At 51.2% G+C, this 17783-nt stretch overlaps 1 protein-coding gene across 1 annotated transcript in view; it reads left to right on the top strand.

The window, feature by feature from the left end:
- The window catches only part of Trpc7 (transient receptor potential cation channel subfamily C member 7), a 123082-nt gene extending 117561 nt beyond the window's left edge, over window positions 1-5521 (top strand). Inside the window, exons 11-12 of the mRNA XM_028772105.1 lie at window positions 2810-2885; window positions 4967-5521. Coding sequence (XP_028627938.1) covers window positions 2810-2885; window positions 4967-5136 — 246 coding nt within the window. The 3' untranslated portion in view covers window positions 5137-5521. The remainder of the gene's footprint in view (window positions 1-2809; window positions 2886-4966) is intronic.
- The last annotated feature ends 12262 nt before the right edge of the window (window positions 5522-17783 follow it).

The raw sequence follows: 17783 nt of genomic DNA, 5'->3' as shown, positions 1-17783 counted from the left end.
GGGGAGCCAAAGCAGCACGGGGTTGGGGGCCAGGGACAGGGGGAGCCAAAGCAGCATGGGGTTGGGGGCCAGGGACAGGGGGAGATCGTCTTCATGAAACCAAAGGACTCAGTGGAAGGAAACAAAGAACTGTCTACAGTTCAGCACAAAACAGCACCCTCCCTCCCCTCTCTTCTTTTCCTACATCTATCCCACCTACCCTACCCTGTCCCCACAACACACACACACATACACACACACACACACACACACACACACACACACACACACAATGAAGCAGAGGAAACTTTGATGGCCATCTTACCCAGAACCTTCTGGCATGCACATCAGGGAGAATATCTTCCAACCATTTTATGCGTTGTGGTACACCGTTACCATCTTGTCCTAAAGATCCCTGGTTGTTTGATTCTCTACCCTCTGTACCCCAACACTGCGGAAGCCCACTCAGATCAAGCAGTTAGAGGCCAAGGATGGGCCATGTGTGTTTAAGCCTAAAGACTAGAAGGCCAGCAACTCTTTCCCTCTGCAGTAGCACTGTGAGGTTGCGCATCTGCTGACATAGGCTTCTTCCTGTAAGAGGTAACCAGAGCCAGCCAAGCCCACTGACTAACAGATCCAGCTCCTAAGAAATGCTTCTCATTCCCAGACCACCAGGGAATTCACCTCTTATTACGGCTTTGGTTTTCATTTCGGGTAAATCTAAACCTCTCCCTCCCCTGCTCCCCATCTGTGTGGTCCTTGAGAAGTCCCACACACTCTGAACCCACAAGTCCTCATCTGTAAGTAACAATTCACCTGTCCCTGAGTTTCTGGGAGGACTGAGATCATTTCTGTGAATAAGACTAACACAACAGGGTGTGTAAGATGGAGCATGGATGTCTGAGTTTCCTCCTCTTCCTCCTCTTCCTCTTCTTCCTCCTCCTCCTCCTCTTCCTCCTTCTCTTCCTCTTCCCATCACCACCACCACCACCAAGGAAGAGGCAGGTGAGCTGATCTCCCCAATTCAGTCTGGAGCTTGGCAGCCATGTTTTAAAGTGATAAGTATAGCCCTTGGGATGTTTCTGGAGTCTTGGATTGTGTGACTCAATCTGGAGCACAGCAGACACTAACAACTAACTAGGAAGCAGTGTGGTGATTTCTGCACCCACAAAAAGGTGCTTTTCACCCCCTTCATTTCTAGCTTCTGCCTTGCCATCTTCATCATGAGCAGCCTTCACTCCAGAAGTGGAGAAGCCAACTGCCTGTTTCACTGAGACAGGGTCTCACTGTGTAGCCCAGACCTGGAACCACCCCAGGAACTCACTAACCTCCTGACTCAGACTTCTGAGTGTTGGCATTTCAAACCTACAGGAGTGCACCCAGCAGGAACACTTAATTATTGAGGTTTGTCTTGAATGGCAAATAGCTTTAACTAGCTCCCTTGTACTTGGGTCAGCCTAAAACTGCAGTAGGCGGATGCTCAGAATTTCTTAGATTAACAGATAATCGATAACTCTGTTGTGAGAACCTGTGAAGGATGATTTTTCTGTGTTTGTTTGGTTCCCATTTCCATTGAAGGTACCAAGGGGTGGGTACGCGGTCCTGTAATGTAGATATCCTGCTTCATGGAGTAGAAGAATGTACCAGACACTTCAAACACTGCAGTGATCACACCCACTTCATGGGGATGAACAGGGGGCCAGCTTGCTAATGAGCCGTTCCCACCATCCAAACCATAGAGCGATGGGGAAGGGAGCCCACAGGCACGGGTGAAGAGGGGCTACGCTCACTCAGGCCATGGGTGAAAGAAACTTTGCTCGGTAAAGGTAAAGTCTTGGGACCACAGTCTGAAGACATCCCCTCGGCAAGATAGTCCCTACTGGGGTCATCAACAGGAAAATAGCCTGAAGCCTCCAGTGCTTTGCACACAGCACAGTTCCGTTTTCCTGTGGTCAGAGAGAACTTGGGACTGAGCCCAGGTCCACGGCCAGCTTCTGAACTCTGGAAGATCTAGCCATGTCCTCTTAGTTTTGGTTGTGGTCAGGTGAACCAAGCACAGGACGGGGCAGCACCAGGGAGCAGGGGATTCTGGCCCCTCTCTCCATGCTGCTCACAAGAGCCAGAAATCTCAGTTGTTGGAATATTTTTAACCTGTGTGATTTCACAGGAACCCTGGAACAACTAGCTGGCAAAATCCAAAGCTCAGCTCCACCAGGCTTGCTGACACATGGCTCTATTCTTGGTGTCCCTTGCGTGGAGTTCAAACTTTGTTCACCTAAGGGTTATCTGGAAGCTAGGGAACAAAGCCCTTGCTCTTCCATAACTGGAGGTGCAGGGTCAGGCCCATGGGCATCTGGGGAAGTGGTCTCCCCATCAAGGCTCAGAAGCCCAGCTGAGAGTGTGGCTGATGCTGGCAACCTTCAAGGTATAGATGGCTTCCTCTAACCTGGTCTGGGCTGCTCTCATGAACAGCAGCCACTCACTGTCACCCCTGAGGGCTGTATTTGCCTGGCCAACCTGATAAGATTTCCCAGAATTCTCTGTCTGGCCAGAGCAACAGTGGGCCTAGGGCATCAAGCAGAACCATGACTCCAAGATGGTTCTTCTTCCCTTTCTCCTTGGCTTGGCTTCCAGTCAGCAGGAAGTGTCCTGTTCTCACCTCCTGGATGGTGGGGAGGCCAAGCAGAGCTCTGCCCAGGTCCCTCTGCTGAGCAGAGCACGCTGGGACCACGCTAACCTGCTAGTATCCAGTGCTGAGGCCTGGGCTGGGTGAGAGGCTCAGACCCCGCCAGCCTCGCTGCCTCTGAGCACTGCCGTGCTCTCATTTCAGAAGATCATGAAGCGGCTCATAAAGAGATACGTGCTGAAGGCCCAGGTGGACAGAGAGAACGACGAAGTCAACGAAGGTATGGGAGGCCCCAGAGCAGTTTTACTCCAGGCTTTACAGCTCGGGGGTCAAGCATGGTTCTCTCGGGTGGAGACCAGTGTAGCTGTGGGTTGTGTTCTCTGTGGAGAATGCCTTGCTTTTCTGTACAAGCAGATGCATCTCCATGAGCTGGGGAGACCAAGGTCTTCACTGCCTCACTGCTGGGCCACCATGTTGCTGCTGCACTTGACCCACCCCCTCAACGTCCGCACCCCTCTCACCACCCCGTCCCCTGCCTGGTGTCCCTTATCTCCACCCAGCCCTTCAACCTGTGAGGAAGGCACATGATTAGATTGGCTCCTGGAAGGTCCAGGAGTCCCTCTCTACCCAGACCTTAGCACCCACTTCCACGTGTCACCTTAGTTCCTGTTTGCTGTGTGACATAACTCATCCTGAGGCCAGCCACTAACAGTGACATTGTGGATGTCATGGAGGAATGGGACATTGTTAGTCCATCTCACAGTGGTGACATCCTCAGTTGGCTTCCAGCCCTTTGAACTCAGGATAGCCTAGGATCACACCACTTACACCTTCTAGTGTGGGCACATATACAAAAGGGTCAGCCCGTGCCCTGTTTTCAGAATCTGCCACTGGCTCAGACCCAGCTGAGCGTCGTGTCTCTGTTCCGAGGTCTGAGATTGTCGATAGCAGGGTTTCTCTGAGGCACTCTGAAGTGTCCCTCTCAGTGGCAGCTGGTGAAAGTGCAGGGCCTAGCCTAATGCCTCCCCACATCTGTGGCAAGGCCTGTGCCCGACACTTTAGACAACATCATCTGGTGCTTTCTGTGCACACTGGAGTTCCTGTCTACGTCAGTCACGCTGAGTGAGTTAGTGTTCCATCTCATCTAAGCAAACATTCTTAAGTAAGAAGCAGATGCGCTATACCAGGTCATTAGTCGTGTAACACCTAGGATAGATATTTGAAAGACTCTTGCCCATAACTGGAGGTGCCCTATCTCCCCTCGCTTGGGCCACAGGGCTACTGAAAGAGCTCGGCCACTGAGTGACCCTTGGCCTCTTATCTTGGGGTATCTACCATACAGCCTGCAAAACGGCAATGCCCAGGCTAGCTGCTGAGCACACAGAGCCAAGAGGCTGAGCAGGGGCCCTATGGCTCCTTGTGGGCCCCAATTATGAGGTCTCGGGGTGCCATATCAACCAGCCTCAAGTGGTATGTAGCTGTGAAGGTAACTAATACACAGTTTGGGGGTGGGTACCCAGATGTCATTTTAACTCTGTTGAGCCCGAGGCTTAGTGAAGCACCCTAATAAAAACAAGGGGTATAATCCTGTATATAAGATCTCTATCTAAGCACATCGCATAAGAGATGGGAATAATATACCCACAAGCAGTGGACCCCTGCCAGAATTGAATCTGGTGTCTAATATATGAGAAAAGAACCTTTCTACTCCCCTGTGCGCTTAATACAGAGATTCCCACAGGCCCAGACCCATCTGGCTTCTAACCACATGGGTCACTATGGAAACAGAAAGTGAAAGTGACTGGTGGTACCCTGTTAGGGGAGGAGGCAGCTGCAGGCATCAGGGAGGCTCACATTAGGGAGGTCAGGCTGCTTCTAAGAACTAAGGGAAGCTGCAGCCCGCAGTGGGCCAGCCCTGGGGCTGCATCCATGTCCAGAGCCCTGTTCTCTGGTGCTTGGGGTTTCTTCCCTCAGCACAAATCCACAGAACCAAGCAGAGAATCAGGAAATGGATGTCTCAGCTAATGAGCATCTGCCTTACTCTTGACATCTCCGTGTGCTGGTTCTGAGGCCAACATTGAGCCTGCAGTGTGTGAAACAGGTGCCCGACAATTCACAGCCCTGACTTGGTCCTCGACAAGCTGTGAGGGAGGCTTTCCAGGAATGGGAGGAGGGGCTGTGTGTATGGGAAACAGGCTGGGTGACACTCCTCCCCGGACATCTGTGGACACAAGGATCTTTGAGACTCCCAACACCCTCCCCTAGCTCATCCACCCCAGGGCTGGGCCTGCACCCACAGCACAGAAGCTCCTTCCTGTTGCACACACATCCCCAGCAAGCCCTCTTCTTCTGTCTTTGCAGGTGAACTCAAAGAGATCAAACAAGACATCTCAAGCCTTCGCTATGAGCTCCTGGAGGAGAAGTCTCAGGCTACAGGAGAGCTGGCAGACCTGATCCAACAGCTCAGTGAGAAGTTCGGGAAAAACCTGAACAAAGACCACCTGAGGGCAAACAAGGGCAAGGACATCTAGTGGCCCAGGGCACTCTAATAGCATTCCAAAGCCGGACCAGGTGTCCCAGTCTCAGCCCTGTTGGGGAGGGGGATCTGTTCCACTCCTCTGGGATACGGGGAACCACTGGCTCTGTCATGGCCACATGACTGATATCTATAGCCCAGGAACTGCCTGGATCCAGGATTATGAAACTAGGCTGTTGGGAGAGACAAGCTACTCCAAGGAGGAAAGAAGTGCCATCAGATACACACGAGACCTCCTGTCCAGCCTCCGTGGCCAAAGCAGGAAAAGGCCATCTTGGATGCACATGTGTGCCCTCCCACTTGACTCAGGACAACAGCTGTGTCCTGGGAAATCAGCCCTCTGCACCCGAGTCCCTTCTTATTCCTCCCCAACACACACAGACACACACACATACACAACCAGAACCGGGAGGTGACCTGTGACCTACTCTTAAGTGCCAGACGAGAACCCAGATAGCCTAATAGCTAAATAGTTCTATTTGTTTATATAAAAAAAGTTTAAAAACTCAATCAAAAATCGTACTGTAGAGAAAAGTTGTCATTGTTTAGAGAACAACAAAATCCAAATAATGTATTTTTACCTTTATTAAGATTATCTTGTATTTACTATTTTTACCTAAAATGAGAAGAAATAAAATTACCTCATAAGAGCCTGGGGGTCTGTGTGGATGTGCTGTTGGGCCATCTCTGACTGGGGAGCCTGGCTTTAGAAACCCTCTGGGTCTGGGCTGTCTGGGAGGACAAGACCAAACCATAGCTATGGTCCCGAGAAGTCCCCAGCCTCCACCTCACTGCCCAACCCCACTTGCTGCTTTCAGCCCTGATCCCAGCACCTCTGAGGTCAGGAAGGAAGTGAAGGAAGCACTGACCAAAGTGGCAGTTTCGATTCCCTCCAGCTCCCCCTGGAGCATCCCTGCCCTGTTGGGTGTAAAGGGAGGAGGGCAGGGGTGACAGGGATGGAGCCTCACACCTGAAGGGACCTGAGAGGGAAAAGCTACCACCAGATGGCGCCCAGCCCCAAACAATGTGCCTCACAGTGGGTCAGAGATGGTGCCCTGGGATTGAAGGAGAGTCCTCTGGTCTCCAGGAAACAGCTGGTGGTACTGATCAGCTTGTGGCTGAGTACCTACTGTGTGCTGTGCTCAGGATTTCCCACGAGTCAGTTCTCCGAGTCTTCACAGCGACCCTGGAAGGAAGGTCAGGGTTCCCAGTTCAAATACCTGGAGGATACCCTGGAAGAGAAAGAAAAAGAATGGGTATATATGCACATACATATCCCCACACATATGTGTGTGTGCACATATGGATAGATGGTAACTCATGCGATAGATGAGTTTCACCTTTACAGAGGCATCAAAGCTGCACTCATAGGAACCATATTCTTTTGGATTCTGCTGGGTGTTAACACACAGTGTGGCATCATCTCAAGCCATCATCTGGCAGCTGTTCCTAGGCAGAAATGTTATTATATGTACCAACAGGCAACACCCTAAGAGGACTTGGTGGCTAATATTTTTGGATACAAGTACCCAGTGAGCCATCCTGTTGGGTATCTTTGGCCTACTCTATCTCACGTTAAGACGGCTGAGCACAGGTTAGCCCATACAGTTCCGTAAAATAGGTGCAATAAATGCATTTTGTCTTAGAGTAGTTTGAACTCACGGTGCATTTGCATGTGTTCCCCTTCGAGTCCAGGAGTGTGCATGCATATATACAGAGAGATCAAACTTGCATTTCAAGACATCCAGTTGCAAAAGCTGTCTGCTTAACTCTGCTGCAAGAAGGTGGGTTGACATGATAATAGACGTGAGATACTAGACATGACTGGTGTCTGTGTCTGTCACTAACAGATGGCAGATCCCTGCGTGTTGCTAATACAGGCTATTTCGAACAGCAGAGGAAGTCAACCTTTGATGAGCCCCTGGATGCTGAGCTAGGCAGCTAGAGAAGATGTGGCCATGAATATTGCATATCTGGGTCTTCCTAGCCCTACCTGTACCACAAAAACCCAGGGCTTGAACAAGATACAAACTTGGGCACCTTGGGTACATGAACAATGCACTTCACAAATATAGACTCCTGTTGTTAGCCTGGGATTACTGGAGGGATTGTAGGTGTATTTCAAAGAACCTCTGGGGCTGGAGAGATGGTTCAGTGCTTAAAAGTACTGGCTGCTCTTCCAGAGGACCTGCATTCAATTCCCAGCAACCACGTAGCAGCTCATAACTCCAGTCCAGAGGAACTATCGCCGTCTTCTGGCCTCAAATGGGCACTGAATGCACGTGGTATACCAACATACATGCAGGTAAAACACCCAAATACATAAAAATAAATTTAAAAAAAACTAGAACTCCCAAGTCTACAGGTGCCTTTGAGGCTGTGTGCCGGTACCTAGAGAGAATGCCTTCCCTTTTTCCTGCCGTCCTCCAAGCTCCCAAGCCTGCACAAGATGAATGAGTGCCTGCAGCAGGGCTTCCTGTCTCGGGCTAGGACCCAGCAGTCCCGTGTTCCAACCTGGACTCTGAAGAGAGGAATACTTGCTTGGAAGGAAGAGCAAATAATCTGACCAGAGAAGACAAATTACCAATGTTTCTGCAAGATTTCCTCTCGGATCCCCCCACTTATCTTCCTCAAACCGCTGATAAACACTTGTGAGCTGCAGCATTCCGATCCCCAACTGCTTCCGCCAGAGGGGCTTGACAGCCCTGTTTTCAAACTGTGTGACGCCCTTTTCCTAAAAATCTTAAGCTTCAGATCTGCCCCTCAGAGAGAGAAAGGGAAACAAGCCCCGCTGCATAATTAAAACTGGAACGGAGACTGGCACCATTCATTAGGCCTTCAGGGCCATCCAGGAGTGGGTGCCAGATGGGTGAGAGAAGGGAAGGGGGAGGAGGCAGGGGGCGGGGTGAGAGGAGGGAGGCGGGGGGCGGGGCAGGGGAGGAGGCGGCGGGTGAGGGTGGGGCGGGAGGAGAGAAAGGATGGGGAAGAGGCAGGGGCGGGGCAGGTGGAGGCAGAGGATGGCAAGACGGGTGTGGGGGGTGGGGGTGGGGGTGGGGAGTGGGGGGTTGGGGTGTATGGTCTCGAGTGGAGAGCCTGCAACTGAAGCCTGGCAGAACTCACCAGCCTGGAGCTCAGCAGCAAGCTCCCTCATCTGCCCTGTGACGTGACCCTCCATGTTGTTCCCCTCCTGTACCTTGACCCTCCCAGAATTAGCCAGCGTGGACAAGGAAAGCAGTTCGTGGGGACAGTAGGCAGGACAGTGAAGAAAGAGTAAAGAGTGTAGCCCAAGTGCAGAGGGACATGAGCCAGTTCTCGAAGCTCGTCTGGTCCAGCAGCTATGCATACTTGTCATGCTGCCTCATGTAACTTTAATGTGTGCATCCAGTGTCATTTGCTACTGCCCAAAAAGGAAGGACCCAGGAGGGACCAGGACTTCATATTGGAATGAGTGACAGGGGCAATGAGTGGGCAGCCAGTGAAGCCCTCCAAAGTCTGGAATTCTAAAGCTCCTGTAGAAAGTACCAGCAGGTTTGCAGAAAATGCAAGCTGCCACCGGCTGTATTTTTGTCCGGTTGTAGCTGAGCTATGTGGCCCCATTCCCCCTAATCTGGAGGGTGGCCCTGCTCCCTTCCACAGCACAGCACTACCCCTGCCTCTGGGGAGGCTCCTGATCAAGCCTCTGTGGTAGACAGAGATCAAGCATGGAGGTCTTTGGTCATTTGTCACTTTCAGATAGCCTCTAATAGGACTCAACAAGTCCTGCTGACACTTCCCAGACAAAAACCCCAATTAGCGCTGGGGCTGCTTCTGACAGGCGAGCATTCACACGCTTGAGAAGGCAGCACTCCTCTGCCTGTAGAAGATTACCTCCTCTCCCAATGAGGTCTCTGTCAGGTCTGACTCCAAGGGAAGTTCCTCACATGGAGGTGCCAGACCCGGGAAGGCTGTGACACCCTGATAGCAAGTAGCTTCTAGGATTGTCACTCTGCTGAGGGGACATTGATGCTCTTTGGCTTGCAGTGAGGTGGGGTTGGCATGCAGAGGCATCGAAGGAGTTCTGATCTACCCATGTGGCTAGGTGCCTTCAGTTCTGGTTTACTTGTTTAGCCCCACTCTTCTCCCCTGCAGAGAGAAAGTACTAGAGAGAAGGAAACACAGGAGAAGGGGAGAGGGGAGGGGAGAGGGAGAGAGAAAGGGGGAGTGGGAGGGGAGGGAGAGAGAGAGAGAGAGAGAGAGAGAGAGAGCGCAACTTACTCTGTCCTAGCACTCAGTGGAATGGCTTCCAGCTGGCTCCCCACTCAGCAGGATCCTGAGGCTAACCTACCCTCACCGATGCCAGGAAAGAGCCCCAGAAGCTTGACTATACCATGGGAATACCACCCACCCCTCTGACTGTTGTCCCCCTCTTCCCCTAGCAAGCACCTAGGAGATCCTCTTCCTTTGTTTCAGAAAAGGGATGATGCAAGAAATAGGGAAACTAAAGGTAGGGGGTTTCTGAGGGCTTGAGTCTTTCAAGAACAAGAGGCTGAGGGAGAAGGTGATGGGCTATCTCTGGGCTTGGAGGAGAAGGTGATGGGCTATCTCTAGGCTTGGGGTTGGAGGCCTCAGTGGAGCACAGACAGGCTACAGGCAAGGAGGCCCAGCTGGAAGAGAGATATTCTGGTGCCTTAGCGATCAAGGCCTTGGTGGGACCAGTTCGGCCCACTGGAAACAGCCAGAAACAGCTTAGCCTTCCCTGTGGGCACTAAGCCTTCGCCCTGCACCTGAACGGAATGGGGAGGAAGAGGAAAGGGGTTCTGTTGGCGTATTTGTTTAGTGACTTTACTGGGTTCTTATACCTCCACCTCCCTTCCAACCCTTATTCCACCCTGATCCTCTCCAATCCCTTAATACTAGGTAGGAGAGAGAGGTTAGAGGGAAAGGGGGAGGAGGTAGGCCTCTTTAGGCTTCTTCCTGCTGATTGGGGGTGTTGAGTTCCTTGGGGGCAAGTCCAATCTTCATAGGATGTCTCCGACTTCTTGTCTCTTTGCTCATGAACACTTGACAAACTGTGCAGCAGCAGCAGCAACCCACCTCAGGGGGAGCAGCAGCCTCCTTTCCAGGGCCTCTAGGCGCTCTCCCATCAACACTCTCTCCAAAGTCCACAGAATTATCTGCAGCTGGCAAAAATCACATCCCAGCTAGTGCATGAGGCAAATCATGATCACCTGCTGTGAAGCAGCCTCTAATCCCACACTCGGGATTAAAACAAAACATATTCACATAAGGTAACTGGGTTTTTTGTTTGTTTGTTTGTTTTTAAGAAACCAAAATTCTCAGTACAGGCCTCCTCCAGCTCTTTGGTGTTCTCTTAAGAAAGTAAATTTAAAAGTGTTGATCTCAGGTCCCCCATGTGTCTGAATCAAAAAGAGACGAGGCAAACACAGCCCACTGGTGTGGCTCAGGCCACATTGACAAGCCAAAGGCCCATGTGTTGTTTGGAGCCATTGACATACAGAAGCACCTGATGGGCCACCAGCTTGTGTCGGTGGCTTCCACCTTCTCATGAAAAGCAGGGAATAGGCGAAACATGTCATTTCGAGCCATGTCATTTCCATGCAGGAATCAGGCAGACATGTGGCAGGTGCAGAAATCAAGTCGAAAGCAGACCTTGAGAATGTTTTCCACAGACAGTGAGCTGCTCTCACCTCAGCCCACAGACGCCAGTACCTGACCCCAGTGCAGTCAACCAAAGGCACAGCCCCTCCCACTACCCACAGCTGACCGAAGCAGGGCAATTTGTAGTTTTGCCTTAAGTTTCACATATCTCTGTGACCACACAGCCAGTGGTGCTGGACAGGAGACTGTGCACCAACCTCTCTGGGAATGTGGAGAGGGGCTGTCTGTAAATGAAGTTGAGGAAAGAGGGCTATGAGAAAGAGAAGAGAGAAGACAGAAGAGGGAGTGGGGAGGGTGCAGTGCAGTGGGTCCCTGGGTGAAGCCCATCTCTGCCACCCTCTTCCTACAGTTCTTTTTTCCTGGTGACACATGGCCAAACACATGCCACTTTTGTTCAGCTTGCAGTGGGCTCCCAACAGTTATCTCCTCAGAGTCTGGCTGAACACAGAAGTTAACATCCTAAGTCCCCAGCCCCTGCCCCCACTTCCCTGGGTTACGTCTCAAGCTAGAGATGTGAAGGCCAGATGCTGTTTACACACACACGCTTTCTCTTGAGGGCTGGAAGATTGTGAGCAGACAAGGAGAGCCAAGGAGAGTGCTCAAGGCATGGGACCTGGCAGGCTGCTTGTGGTCCAGGTATGTGGGGGCCCTTCAGAATTCAGAGAAGAGTTGTCCTGCCCTGTGCAGGCCTCTGCCTCTGGCCCCTGTGAAGGGAGCTGGAAATGGAGACGACCAAGCAGGAAGGTCAGAAATGTTCCCTGCACGGTGACCCCATTCTCACCCTTATTTGTGGGGTCAGTCCTCAGGTATTCTAGAAATAACCAGGAGACACTCTGTGGGTGATCAATCTCTGGCTGGTGATGCTGCTACTATAAATAGGACCTGTGTGGCCTCGCTTTGTAAGTGCAGGCTGGTGGAGTCGATTATTGGAGTTACATAAATACAAGTGAATATTGGATTCCGGGGACATCTGTGGCTCTCCACGTGCATACACCACGGGGAGCAGAATTCTAGCCACCATCCCTCTGACTCACCGGTTTTCATATGCCCAGACCTGAGTGAGCACAGGAAGTGGCTCTTTGGATCTCTTTAATGATCACAGAGAACAGAGCCCCAATCAATCACAGAAAGGCACCAGCAAAGTGGATCCCTTAACACCTTCTCTATCTGCAGAGCTAAATTAGCTGTCCCCAAGCCTGGGAGCCTTGCTGAAGGTGGACATTCTATCAGGGTGGTTCTGGTTCCTCAGGCTCACAGCAAACACTTAGCATCACTTAGCATCAGGGTCTATGAATAGCATGAATATTCTGTGCTTTAGAAAAGGCCACCCATCTCATGGTAGTTCCCCTCCTGGGATGCAGATGAATCTGATGTCCTGGGAAGCCTGAGCTGGTCTGTTTCTGAGCACAGTAGAGCCACGTGACCTAACTTGTAAGGAGGCTGCAGAGAGAGGGAGGAAATGATGGAGCTTCCAGCCACTGAGCACCGGTTCTCAGCGCAGCTCACAAATGCTGACCACACAGTCTGCCTCCTGCCCAAACGGAGGTGATCCAAGGTGATCCTTGTGCTGAGGTGGGGGGGGAGGGATGGAGGGGCGCACTTCCAGGGAAACAGGAACAGAGCTCAGGCATCTGAGAATACCGAGTGAAACAAGTTTTTGTTGCTGTGACAGCATGGCCAAAACTACTTAAGGAAGTGTTTGTTTTAGCTTCTGGTTCCAGAGGGCTAGAGTCCATGAGGGCAGGAAAGGCGTGGCCTGACAGCAAGGAAGGGAAGCTGGCAGGTCGGTCCAAGGTCTAGGAAGTGGCGCTGGCTGGGAACCTGCAAGGCTGCGCCTCCTAAAGCTCCCATTACCTCCCCAAAGCTCTTCCAGGGCATCGAGTGTTCTAATATGTGAGCCTATCAGAAACAGTTCTCAATCCAGCACACCACTAAGGGGCGTCATTCTGCATGGAATACTGTGCGTGGAATACTGTGCCCAGCTATCCACAGGTCAGCTCTACAAAGAGACGGGAAGCAGATCCAAGCCCGTGGCGTGTAACTGACACCACGCTGCTCCACTACAGCAGAGACAAGGACGGGTAATTGGGGGTAAATGTGTGACTGCTGAGCCCCAGGAGAAGCCAGGAGGCAGGAGCAGAGGAGGGAGGCGGGCAGCCCAAGTGTTTCCACACAGGTCCATCTCACTGCAGAGGCCAGCAGGTGGCCCACGGGCAGCCCGAGGACAATCAGAATAGGCGCTGAGCCTCGTCTTCATGACAGAACTCATTGGAGGTCACAACCAAAACCAGTGAGCAAGAGGCAACACCACACAGAGTCTGAGCGCCCAGGCCACGGGCACAAGGAGCACTGGCACAAAACAGAGGTGCCTGAGTTTGTGTGACCTCCTACCCGGGGAGTGAGGAGTGGGCGTTAGTACTGGGGTGGAAGCTCTACTGTCATGAACTCTAGCGCCTCCCGTGGCTGCCGCTCTACCTGTTCTACGAAGTGTGGCTGGCTACTGAAGAAAGAGAGTGGCTGTACTGGCATTTACGGCTCCAACTAATGCATTTATGGCTCCAACACGCCTTTCATTTTTCAAATCCCACAAATCCTTTTGCGCAGGCATCCCAGGCCTAGACATGTGACCCACATTACCAATAAGACACTAGCAAATATAGCCCAAGTAATAGATTGATGAGTTCATGGTCACTGGGGCTTGCCTTCCAGAAGACATGTGCCATGTTGTAAATAAGTTCACATGCTTCATTGAGAAGGACCACATAGAAACTTCAGAGGACCAGAGGCTTCTCACACGTCCCAGACTAGCTGGTCCCCCTGGCGGAGAGCAACCCCACAAGTGATTCAGCTACAGAGAATAGAAGAACCACCCAGCTGAGCCTTGCTAATCACAGAATCCTGAAAAATAACATTTTGCTGCCTGGGCCTGGAGAGATGCATCAGTGGTTAACAGTACATACTGTTCTTGCAGAGGGCCTGAGTTCAGCTTCCAGCACCCATATCAGCGGGCTTACAAACACAACTCCACTTCCAGGGAACTCACTGTTCTCTGACCTCCAAGGGTACCTGTACATACGTGGTACACATAAACTCCTACAGGCACAATACATACATGTAATAAATACAGCTGTAGGGTTTGCTGATGTCAGAGCTCTTGTTTAAGGTAGATGGTACCCAGTAATAGATAATTAAAACAAAGAGGCTGAAGAATGGTCTAGGAGCCTTTTCTCAGCAGTACAGAAGGAACTCGGGGCCTCCTGCTTGCTGGGCAAACCATATACCACTGGTGTAAAATAAATTATTTTTAATATAAGTATAAGCAGTGGGCTGTATCCTCAATCTCCATGCTGTTTCTCAGATCCTCTGTGGGAAAGCAATCTCAATACTAAATCCACAAATAATGATGGTCCTTACCCGCCTCCACCAACATTATCCAACAAGATCACTGCAGCAGGTGCTACTGAAATTGTAGTCAGGGCTTCCAACCACACACACACACACACACACACACACACACACGCACATGCACACGCAGCAAGCAGCTTTGGCTATCAGACAGGAGGATGCACACTTTGCTGAACAGGCTGGTACAGGCATCTCACTACTTCACCAATGCTCTCACACACTGTGTGAAAGAACTGGGTGGACGGACTCCTGCTCTGTCTCACTAGCGTGAGAGGAACAAGCCTGGAAACGGTAAGAACAACCCAGGATATTTACAAGAGCTGAGGCCTTGTTAACAGAGCCCAAGGAAACAAGAATTGCTGTTTGCTGTAGTTTACTGAGTGTCCTCCAGAGGTACTATCGGGGTGGTAGTGAAGACCTCCACAGAGGGGAGATCCTCTCTCAAGTCTCAGAAAGTCGCGACCACCCAGTAATCTGCTTGAGACACCATGTACCGGAGCAATTGCGAGGTTGTTTATTATGGCCTGACAACTAGCTGCCGGTCAATTCGCATGCCCACACAGGAGCTGAATTGACCCCGACAGCCAGTTTGAAAGGGGTTTTTAAAGAAAAAAACCACAAACCAAGGAATGGGGAGGGGGTGAGGGGTTGTTAGGGTGATGTAACATAAAAATAGTGGAACATTACAAAGGAACCCAACCTACGGGAGTCAGGGTCACGTGAAAACTCTCTGTATGCTTATCTTTCTCAAGAATGTGGTCCTGCCCTGTTACTTCGGCCTTGCCCTGTCACTGCGGTTCCCAGCTTGGTTCTCAACTTGGTTCTCAGCTTGGTTCCACCTAGTTTACTTACATTCTTTCCTAACTCTTTGCAGATAGGCCAGTTCCAGTAATGGTGACTGGTCTTTCCACATTCTTAACTTGCTTCATGCCTCGGTTTGTCTATGTCTTTATAAAGAAAGCTTAAAGAATACTTTATATGTCTAAAAAGAATTCTATATACCCAGTATCTATAATTTTTCACTCTACAGTAGGACCTGGAGCCTAGTGTGAGGTCCTTAGGTGACTGTGGTATGTCCTTGTGGGACCTTAGCTGCTGCCTCTTTCTCTTCTGCCTCCTAACTCAGCCTATACATGGCTTTCTCTACCACATGCTTCCACCATGACCAACTGCCTTGACACACTCCCTGAAATGCAAACTCTTGGCCTGGAACTGCTTGAACCGTGAGTCAAAATAAATCTTTCTTAAACTCAAGAGAGTCGTCTCGAGCACTGTTATATGCCAGCTAATGTGAAATCCAAAAGACAAAATGTCCAGCCCACTGTGGCCGGGGACTTTCCGATCACTTATCTTGGAACAGTAGGCAGGGCAGCACTTGTTGTTGTCCCTGTTTCAGAAAAGGAGCTTTAGTAGGGCAAGTATCCCTTTGAGTGGGGCCATTTATAAGATGAAAGCTCATTAGATGCCATGGTTATGATGTTGCCTGAGGGGAGGGTGCTGAGGAAGGGGCTGGACCGGCATCCTGGCCCAGTGCTCTCTGCAGACCAGTGTAAATGTAGGAAGCGATCATGCAGGAAAGATGAATGAAGCACTGGACACAGCAGAAAGGAGAGCTAGGCCGGATGGCTCGGCTCATCACCCTTCACCCAGGACATCGCTAGTGTCATAGGAAAGGGGTCGTGGTCACAGACGTGTGGCTGGAGTAACTGTGTGTGTATTTTCTCTCCCCTTGCCAGGAGTGGAAGTCATTTATCTCGTAGGACTCGAGGAGGCTCCATATAATCAAGCCATGATTCTCTGATATTAAGAAAGGTTTATTTTGGCTCACAGTTCAAGCAGTTCCAAGCCAGGATATCAGGGCTGCAAAATCAAGACAGACAACCCACCAGGAGAGAAAAACAAACTTCCAAGGTGTCCTGGCACCTACCAGCTGGGAGAGGCAGGGTCTTCATCACTGCTGCTGATGTGGCAGGCTGGGTGGGGTGGGGTCTACACTTCTCCCCATCACAACTAATCGGGAAGAGAGGTGGGGGCTGGTTCCTCAGACTGGAGACTTACCTGCTCTCTCTCTTCCTCTGTGGGACTGAAGTCCAGCCACTTCCGAAGCGCGTCAAGAGAGCTGTGTCGTTAAAAGCATTCATAATTAGAGCAGGTAATTCACTCTTTAATAACCAGCCTGTTTCTCCCTCCAGCCCACTGAGCCCCTCCCCCCAGGCCCCCTAGCCCCTCAACCCCCCAGCCCCCAACCCCCACCCCTCCCAGCCCCCCCTCCCCGTTTTCATCTCCCGCGGCCTCCATGGTGGGAATTCCTTAAAGCAACCCTGCTGCTTTTGCTTCATTTCCTCCTCCTTTCCAAGTGGGCCTGGGGTTGACGGTGGGCTCTTCTGTTGTCTTCCCCATTGGCAAGGAGAGCTTGATCAGCAAAGGTTCCGCAGGGACCCAGGGACCGGAGAGAGGCTATTTGGTAGTGTGGCTAGGTGTGAGAAGCTCCCATCCCCTGGGTCAACCCTCTTAATGATGAGAGAGAACTTCTTCCCAACACTGAATGACAAGGTTCCACCACCCCTGTGCTCTCAGTGGGTGCAAAGGATAAAGGTCTGTTGTTCTTCACATCCCACTGTCTCTGGCAGCACCAGCGAGACTCCTGCAGCCCCCAGCCCATGCCAGCCTTTGCCTTCTTCGTGTTGGCAGGGGCAGGAGGAGATGGCACAGATGGGGCAATTAAAGACTGGGGACCTCAGAGGCGGAGGGGAGCGGCAAAGCAAGTCGCTTTAGCTGCTCGAGTGGGTGCTGTTTCCTTAAAATATTATTTTCATCAAGAAAGCAAACCACAGGCACTGGAGAGATTTCCAAAATCCCTAGTCCTCAAAGAAAAAGGGAAATCTCTCTGAATCCACCCACTCTGAGGTAGTTTTTGGAGGTATTTGCTCACGGTTGTCTTTGCATATTATCGAAATCTTAATCCATGAGACAATTGACTACGAGATGTAAGGTTCTTTTCTTTCTAGTAGCCGATCTCTGGCAGAAGCCCCAATCCCTACTCCATTTCTGAGGAGCGAACATTTCAGCCCAGCTCAGAGTGTCTGCACTCCCCCCCCCACCACCGTGCTACACCAGCCAGGGGTCCGATGCACTAGGCAGAGGACCTCCTGCTCATGAACCCCTCTGTGTGTACCTCCATCCACATGCTTCCTGGAGGTCACTCCTGCAAGTCACTGCTAGAGAAGCCCCACGGGGACATAGCTGGCCACTTTCCATTTCTCTCCAACCACTTCGGAGCTAGAGGTTGCAATGAAAGCCTCTCTGCGTACTCAGGTAAATAAATATATGGAATTATCCCAATGCCTCACACCTGGAGGGTGGGGGTGGAGGAGGTGCCAGCCATATTCTGAGGACTTCTGCACCCTTACAGATCTGTCTGGGAAACATTTTCACTCTCTCTCTCTCTCTCTTCCCCTCCCTCCATCTGCCCCCTCCCTTCCTCCCTCCCTCCCTCCATTTGCCTCCTTCTCTCTCTCTTTCTCTTTCTCTTTCTCTTTCTCTTTCTCTTTCTCTTTCTCTTTCTCTTTCTCTTTCTCT

The sequence above is a fragment of the Grammomys surdaster genome, unplaced genomic scaffold (assembly GCF_004785775.1).
Source record: "Grammomys surdaster isolate TR1022 unplaced genomic scaffold, NIH_TR_1.0 211, whole genome shotgun sequence".
Classification (NCBI taxonomy): domain Eukaryota; kingdom Metazoa; phylum Chordata; class Mammalia; order Rodentia; family Muridae; genus Grammomys; species Grammomys surdaster.
The sequence above is the reverse complement of the archived record's forward strand: the minus strand, read 5'-3'. Positions and strand labels throughout refer to the sequence as shown.